The 8,896-nt window shown below is 50.2% G+C and overlaps 1 protein-coding gene across 1 annotated transcript; it reads right to left on the bottom strand.

The window, feature by feature from the left end:
- Positions 1-4,440: 4,440 nt before the first annotated feature.
- Olig1 (oligodendrocyte transcription factor 1) lies at positions 4,441-6,612 on the bottom strand. The gene has a single exon (XM_075959939.1). The coding sequence runs from the start codon at positions 6,543-6,545 to the stop codon at positions 5,751-5,753; it is 795 nt and encodes a 264-aa protein (XP_075816054.1). The 5' UTR covers positions 6,546-6,612; the 3' UTR covers positions 4,441-5,750.
- Positions 6,613-8,896: the final 2,284 nt, after the last annotated feature.

Below are 8,896 nucleotides of genomic sequence, written 5' to 3'. Positions count from 1 at the left end.
CTTTTGGTTCCTGTCCTGGAACTAGCTCTTGTAGCCCAGTCTGGCCTCGAACTCACAGAGATACGCCTGCCTCTGCCTCCCGAGTGCTGGGATTAAAGGTGTGCACCACCACCACCCGGCCCCCTTCTACTTTTAATCTAGGCTCCATCCCCAAAGACTTCAATGTCTTTGGCCTGTAGTGTTTAAGGACTTGGGATATTTGAGCTGGTTATCCCGAGATGGCCTGACAGGGCAGCGGAAGGTGAAGAAGTTTCTAGGCGGAGCAGCTAATCCCGATGTGGCTAGGCCTGTGGCAGGTTGACAACCAGGTCAGACTGCTAACCAGCAGTCTCCACACATGGAATAATACCAGTGTCTGTGACACTAAGGAATACTTTGCTATTCTGTTTTCAAGCCTTGTCTCTTGTAAAATAAACTCCATCTTTCTCCTTTCATTCGTGACTGGGAATTAAACTCGGAGCCTTGTCCACACTGGGCAAGCACTTACCACTGAGCTACACTCCTCGTCCTGTTTTTTGTTGTTGTTGTTTTTTTTTAAAAAAAAAAAACAGTAATTTCAAATGGACTCCCTATACTAAATTCTGATTATTTATAATCAATATCTGTTTAAGGAAAAATGATACTTTTCAACGTGTTGCTTCATGAGCTACCTCACTGAATGTTGATAAATTCATGAGCAAGCAAAAAATGCTTTCTGAAGGATGCATCCCATTTCAGGCAGTGCCCTGTGTGCCATGGCAGCTCGGAGCCCACTTAGCCAATCATCCCATCTGCCCCCTTGTTCTGTTCATGAAATAATGGGGTGCGACTGAAGGAAAGTGCTCCTTCCAGCTGGCTTCTCCTACCAACATACAGTGTGCCGGGATAGTTAGCTAGTGCAAGCACACTGTGCCAGGATAGTTAGCTAGTGCAAGCACACTGTGCCAGGATAGTTAGCTAGTGCAAGCACACTGTGCCGGGATAGTTAGCTAGTGCACTGCACAGTGATCGGGATAGTTAGCTAGAGCACCACACTATGTGTCAGGGTAGTTAGCTAGTGCACCGCACTGTGTGGTGAGATAGTTAGCTAGTGCACTACACAGTGTGTCAGGGATAGTTAACTAGTGCACAGCACAGTGATCAGGGATAGTTAACTAGTGCACAGCACAGTGATCAGGGGTAGTTAACTAGTGCACAGCACAGTGATCAGGGATAGTTAACTAGTGCACAGCACAGTGATCAGGGGTAGTTAACTAGTGCACAGCACAGTGATCAGGGATAGTTAGCTAGTGCACAGCTCAGTGATCAGGGATAGTTAGCTAGTGCACAGCACAGTGTTCAGGGATAGTTAACTAGTGCACAGCACAGTGATCCGGATAGTTAGTTAGTGCACAGCACACTGTACTGGGATAGTTAGCAAGTAGACTGAAGCTCTAAGCACTGGTTTCCAGCCTCACCTCACATGTGAGCAACCAGTGAAGACTGAAAGAGAAAAAAAGAGCCACCCCACCAGAGCCAGAGAGATCGCTCAGAGGCTAGGAATGTGTACTGCTATTGCAGAGGACCCAAGCTCAACTCCTAGCACCCATCTTGGGTACCTGATAATTACCAGCCATTCTAGCTTCAGGGGAATCCAGTACCTATGGCCTTCGTGGGCATCTGAACGCAGGTGCACATACCCTACACAGCCACACACATATACATGCTATTTTTAACAATCTAGGACTGGAGAGATGGCTTAGAGGATAAGAGCACCAGCTACTCTCCGAAGGACTCAGGTTCAATTCCCAGCATACACATGGAGGCTCACAGCTGTTTGTAACTCTGGGTCTAAGGGATCTGATTCTCTTTTCTGGTTCTCCAGGTCACTGTGTGTATGTGATATACAGATAGACTTGCAGGCAAACATTCACAAACATAAAATAAAAGTAAAAGTTAAACAATTTTTTTTTAAAAAAATCTATAACAAAAAAGACCCCATTAAACCTGAGGCTGGGTGGATGAAGTACTTGCTGCATATGTGTGAGAAGCCCAATCTGCAGGTCCAGCGTAAAAACCCGCACAAAAGCCAGGTGGGTAGGTATGGTAACCGACCTGTAACCTCAGCCCTCACCCAGGAGGCAGACAGGGATCCTCAGGGAGAGCTTTCTAATTAGCCCGCGGGTGAGCTGTCAGTTCAGGGGAGAGTTTACTTCAGTATATAAAATGGAGAATGAGTGAAAGAGACTCTATCATACACAGCACCCCCAGCTCACACAAATAAAACCCTAAATCATGTGGGCAATGTGGGTGATCTGTTGTTGATATCCTGAGGGAAGTGCAGTATTTTGCATATGTGAAGTGGAGTCTCTTTTGCTGATAGAACTACTTAATTAAATATTTCACACAGCAGTATTTCCATACTTGGTACAATTGCTCTTCCTTGGGAAAGATCGCCTGTCAGTAGGCATCACTATGCTAGGGAAATCCCACGATGCCTTTCTGCTTTTCATCTGTTCAGTTACTGACCGCTCACTGGCCTTCAACACACAAGCCAACTTTCTCGCCTGCGTGTTCTCACCCACCCACCCATCCCCGCTTCCATTCTATTCTCTAGGATTGCTGGGATTGCACACTGATGGGTGAACACAGGGATGTTTTTCTAGGCACCAAACTACAAGCTCCTTTTCTGTCTCAAAGACCCAGTTAACCCTCTCTGCTTTGCTACTCCCCTCAAAACTGTTGCTTTATCCCACTCCATCTGAAATCGAGGGAGGTAGGACTTCAGCACCTTCCCTTGCCAACGTGATGGAGCCTTGCAGACTTGAGAAGCCATTCTGCTCTATGATGCATGCATCTAAGCTTAAACCTTCTTCCTGAAGGATCCGCTGTCCCAGGGATGCTAGGAGGTTTGCCTTGGCTCTTGACACTGTATATAATGATCTCTGACTTATCCAACAGGGCTCCTGGATGCCTGCCGTGGCAATCTACTTAGAACATGAACTTATGAGGAGCAGTCCTACCGACTTTGCTCAGCACGTGGCTAACACGACGCTACGTGCAGGCAGATCATGTAAAGATTTTGATAGTGCCCTGTCCTGGTTGGTGGTGTTATTATTTTTTCAGGTTGATACAAGTTAACATCATTTGGGAAAAGGGAACCTCAGTGGAGAAAATGGCCCCATAAGACTGGCTTGTGAGCAAACCCAGCTCACTGTGGGTGGGGCCACCCCAGGCATGTGGTTCTGGAGAGTGTAAAAAAGTAGACTGAGCAAGTCGTGGGGAGCAAGCCAGTAAGCAGAATTCCTCCATGGCCTCTGCTTTGGTTCCTACCTGAAGTTGCTGCTCTTAGTGGTGGAGTATGACCTGAGAATTGTGGGCTGAAATAAACCCTTTCCTCCCCAGGCTGCTTTAGGTCATGGTGTTAGAATACATAAATAGAAACTCTAAGACATAACCCAAAACAATCCTGTACATCCTTACCAATTCACTCACCACCTTCGGCAGTTCGAGGGTTTAGTTTCATTGGTTTGAAAATCACACACACTGAGTTTTCCAATCAGGCATGGGTGCTTGCTCTATTTACAACCTGAGAAAGGGGATGAGATAGGACTCACTGACTTCCTACTCTGCAGATGTCTGGGGTGGCGGGAGCGAGTCTCTGCTGGATGAGAGACAGGAAAAAAAGTGTTTCTGAGCTAGCAATACGGTTCTGTGCTTTTTTCCACCCAGAGCCTGATTTGGTTTTAGCAGCTGGTTGTTTCCTCTTCTGCCCCTCATTGGGGTGTGAGGTAAGCAAGGGTAGGCAGAGAAAGAGAGAAGAAAGAGAGAGGAAGGTCTGGGAGGGATGAGCCTCCTTTTCCAGGCTGGTGTGCAGAGCTGTTCTCATTTGTGCAGCTGGGTTCCCTCAGGACAGAGGCAGCAGTAGCATCTCTTCAGCTTCCTTGGTGTGTTCTCAAAGCAAAAGTTCTTCTTCTCTGTATGCATGCCCCAGGCAAGTGTAAAATTAAAGCACTTCACCTACGATTAGGTGTCCTTGCGCTTCCCTCAGCTAAAGGGGGGTGGGCAACAGACATTCATACAGAACCTGCCTGTGAAGAAGTCAGCATTTCAAATTTTTATTTTCTTTCTTCTCTTGAGGAAGGGTCTCCTGTATCCCAGGCTATCCTTGAACTCAAAGGTATCCTCTTGCCTCCATCGGGAGGAAGCTGTATTTAAAGAAGACCTAACTCCTCGGTTTGACCAATCACCAGTCTCTGGAATTTCTCCTCCCTCTTCCAGGCACCCTCCCACATCTCTTCCATTTCCAGCTGACGCCTGGATGTGAATGACAGTTGTCTGTTCGTTGGTTTATCTTATCCAGGAACTCGAGTTTTGAAATACGGACACCCAGTCACTTAACTGCTAACCTCCACCCCCACCTTGAGACTCGACCGTGGTACAAGGACTTTTTATTTAACAAACAGATGAGAAATGTAAAAATTTGACGGTTGATGTTTTATTTTGTGTTTTCGGTACAGTTTGTTGGGAGTTGGGGTAGGCGACGAAGTTAGAGGTCCAATAAAATGCCAGTTAAATTCAGCTACTGTCAACAACCCAAAACTTCCAACATAAAAATCAAAGCAAGCTGGTGAAGATTATGAGATAATCTTGGGCACTTTCCTAACACTAAACACAAACCAAGACGCGGCCGCCACTCGTGCACCCGTCCACGGAGTTCTTCAGCTGCAAAGTCTCGGTTAAAGACCAGCACGCTGCCGCTAAAGGGCTAGCGCCTTCCCGCCTGCGGCACAGCTGGGTTTGTCCAGCCAGACGCTGGCGGTTTGGAATCCTCGCCCACCTCCACATACTGTAATGAGAACGTTAATTACCGAGTTTCACAAGCCTGCGCTACGAAAAGCTTTGTTACCTATTTTAGTAAGTCCGGGACACAGATGCGTGGAAGGTGATTGGTGTTTTGTTTTCAAGCAAGCTCGAATGTTGGTTAAACTACCTTTGGGGGAAAACAGAGACTAAGTAGATTTCCAGGATTTAAGGAGTGGATACTCTGCAGCAAAACAGCTCATGCTCGAGCCTGAAAAACTGAACTGTGAGGCCAGGCGAACTTCCCCACTCCGCACACCCAGCGACCATGGTGGTCCCGCCGCCCGCGGGCACCTACACTACACCCTAGGAAACTCGGGGCCGTCCAGGGCAGTTCATCCGCAACACCCTTGCTATTTGCACCCTTGGCCTGGGCTCTCTAGCCCTCCTAAGTCCGCACGGGTTTGGTTGGTGGGAGCAAGAGAGCCTGTGCGCTCAGGTCTGGGACAAGGAAAGAAAGTCCCTCTGGATCAACGCTGTTGGGGAGCAGTCCCTAGGCCTGGGAACTGGCGGGTCCCAGGACACCGAGGTCGTGGGCATCCTTTCTCTGCACCAAGGGCAACCCCCGACTGTGCCGCACCGCTGACTACCATCCTCCCTGCCACGCGAGACCAGAGCTACACGGAGATACGCGGATTACCCCTGTCACTGAGTGAATTTAAGGTAAGGATGTGATGGCTTCTGTCTCTAAAGAGGTGGAATACATCTAGAACCACAAGCAACTGCGTCGCTACTTGGAACACCAACACTCGCTGGGTCACTTTAATTGCCGGGGAATGGGGCCAGGGAGGAAGGCGCCCTACAGTCTGTCGTCTAGGCGAGAAGTCTGGAAATGTCCTTCTTATTGGGGCCAACTCTCCTTAGATCCAGGACGCGGGAGCGCGGGAAGATTGGCTGAGGTCGCGCCCCGCCCCGGACCCAGCCAGCCCTCACTTGGAGAACTGAGCTTGCACCGCTGCCAGGCCCAGGCCAGTGGGGACCAGATGCGGGAATTTGCACACCGCACACGAGCAGAGGCCCGGGCCACCTGCGCCACCAGCGGGTAGAGCGAACTGGCCGCACGGTTGCTCGTCGAGCGCTAGTGACAGGTACTTGGTGGGGCGCAGTGTTTCGGGGGGCCCTACAGCGCCGGGTGCCAGCAGCACAGAGCCGGGCGCAGCGGCCAGCAGGGGCAGGCCGGCCAGGAGTAGGCGCGGGGCTGCGGGCCCCGCACCCTCGCCGAGCGCGCGGCGCAGCTCCTGCAGGGAGCTTCCCAGCAGCAGGATGTAGTTGCGGGCGAGCAGCAGCGTAGCGATCTTGGAGAGCTTGCGGCCCGGTGCTCCCTGACAGTGCGCCGCCGAGTAGGGCAGGATGACTTCGCGCAGTGCATCCATGGCCAAGTTCAGATCCTGCATGCGCTTCCGCTCGCGGCTGTTGATCTTGCGCCGCAGCTGCTGCTGCTGCTGTTCCTCTTTGGCGTCGGCCCCGGCACCCCGGGACTCCGGCGCCGTTCCGAACAGCGGCTCGGAGAGCGGTGCTTCTGGCTTCTCGCGCGCAGCCTTGGGGAGGAGGGCCGCAGTGGAAGAGGAAGAGGATGTAGAGGAGGTGGACGACGAAATGGGTGGCTGTCTGTAACCCACCAGCTCGTACAGCGAAGTCCCGAGCTGCACGTCTCCCGGCCGCTGTGGCCGCAGCATGGTCGCGGGAGCGGCGTTCACGCGCGCCTGAGAAATCGCATAGTACATCTGGGGTGGGGGGCGGTGGGGGCGACCGAGGGCGCCCTTCACTAACGCCCGGGGGTGGGCCGGCCGGCAAATCGCCCTCCCCGCGGACCTGCGCAAGGGCGGACGATGGAGAGGCGCACTCCGCGCCTGACACCTTTAAACCCGGCTTGGGAACCTGAGAGGATCGCGGTTGGTGGGGTGCAGCCAATGGAGGAGCAAGGCTGGCCACAGGCGAGCTTTCATTGGCTGCCTGTGCCGAGGTGCAGCCAGAGTCCCTGGGGATGGTTATCTTGGGCGCCTGCGCGGGTTTCATAGCACCCGCCCCGGTAGGGTAAGAGGGGAGCGTTAGAGTAAAACACCCACCTTTCTTGCATAGTTCTAGTTCCTCTGGCCTGGTTAAAATGGCTATTGACTCTCTCCCTCTTCTCTCTAGCTCGAATACACCTTTATACGCGTCCTTATAAAATGTGGTCCGCCTGCTATCCCAGCATTTGGGACTGCTTCAGCTGGCACGAAGGAGACCAGCATGCGGTCATATAGCAAGTTCCAGGCCTGTCTGGGTTACAAAGTGTAAAAGAAATGAGTCAAATACTCGTAATATAGCGTATGCTATGCCTAAGCGCACGTTCTGTCGTGTTAAGGCCTGTCCATTCACATGGTTTGCAACCGATCTCCAGGACCTGTTTGCTTCTGGCAAACTTAAACCATCAATAGACGCGCGCGCGCGCGCACGCACGCACACACACACACACACACACACACACACACACACACACACACACCTACCTTCTGTATAAATCTTTATAACCATTAAAAAGAAAACCTTCCCTGCTTTTGCTCATTTGCTTTCTGTTTGCTGTGATAAAGATCACGGCCACAGCAGCCTGGGGAGGGAGACGTTCATTTTCCTTTATCTTGCCAGTCATAGCTCCTCACTGAGGGAAGACAGAACAAGAACTCAAGCAGGCACACAGGCAAGAACCAGGAAGAGTCCACTGAGGAAAACTGCCTTCCTGACTTGCTTCCCAGGCTGCTACCTTTCTTTATCTAGCACAGGACTGCATGCCCAAGAATGGTGCTGCTCACAGTGGGCGACATCAATTAGCAACGAAGAAAACGCCTCTGTGAGGTGCCCGCCTCTGTGAGGTGCCCACCAGGCCGATCTGATAGAGGCAATTTCCTCATTTGAGGTTCCCTCTTCCAGGGTATGTCAAGCTGACAACCAGGACTAGCCACCACTTCTCCACCTTAGTAATCCCCACCCCGGTTGGGTCTGTATGATTGTTTTGCTCAGAGCGTCCCATATAGGCTGTATGTGTATGATCAGAGTACCCCATCTAAGCTGCATCCAAAAGTACTTGTCTTTAGTGACTGGCTCATCTTGGTGACTTAGCATGTGTTCAAGCTTTATCCATGTTGGATAGAGTATGTATCTAAATTCTTATCCTTACACATTTTTTTGAGACAGAGTCTCTTGTATTCCAGGTTGACCTCCAACTCAATATTTATGAGAAGACAACCTTGAGCTTGTGATCCTCCTGCCTCCCCATTTCCCAGGTGCTGGGATTAGAAGCAATCACTAGGATACCCCGTGTCTGCACTGGTTGGGATCTGAAACCAGGGTTTTGTGCATAGTGGACAAGCTTTCTACCAACAGACTGCACCCGCAGCCTGACTTCTTCCTCATGAACCCTACATGGCCCAGTAATAGATTATATTTCCTGCAATCATTGTGCCTTTCATTTATCTAGGAGTTCACAGAGGTTGACTTCAATCTTATTGTTATTATTAACATTATTATTATTATTATTGCTCCCATGAAATGGATATATTCTGGTTGTGTTTTTTAACTATGAAATTTTCCATCAGGTTCTCTCACTCTTGCCCCAGCTCTTTGGTCCAGAGATCTATAGGGATGGCAGAGTCTTAGGGCTTAGATTTGTCTCTTCCTCCCCCAGAGGATGTGAGGTCATTTTATCAGTGACTTGACTCTTGCTTAAGCAAAACCCGCTCTGGCTCTTATCAGAAAGCAACACCCTACATTCCTATCTGTTAAGGGTGGAAACAAAGCTTTCTCTTCCCCAAGTTCAGTAGGATTACTCAGTGAAGGCTTTCGTCTCTGAACATAAGCAGGGCATACATCTGCATCTTGTCAAGAGTCAAGGAATGTCCCCAGGAGGAGCAATTTGGTACCTAAACTTCTACAGTTCTCAACTTCCCTAATGCTGTGACGCTCTAATACAGTTCCACACGGTGTGGTGACCCCCAGCTATAAGATTGTTTTTGTCGTGAATTCATAACTGTAATCTTGATGCTGTTATGAATCTTAATGTAAATATTTGTGTGTGTGATGGTCTTAGATGAGCCCTGTG

Source organism: Microtus pennsylvanicus, chromosome 1, assembly GCF_037038515.1.
Source record: "Microtus pennsylvanicus isolate mMicPen1 chromosome 1, mMicPen1.hap1, whole genome shotgun sequence".
NCBI classification, from domain to species: Eukaryota; Metazoa; Chordata; class Mammalia; order Rodentia; family Cricetidae; genus Microtus; species Microtus pennsylvanicus.
The sequence above is the reverse complement of the archived record's forward strand: the minus strand, read 5'-3'. Positions and strand labels throughout refer to the sequence as shown.

Excerpts from the sequence above, each read along its gene's own strand:
- Olig1 (XM_075959939.1), bottom strand. The coding sequence starts at position 6,545 with ATGTACTATGCGATTTCTCAGGCGCGCGTGAACGCCGCTCCCGCGACC.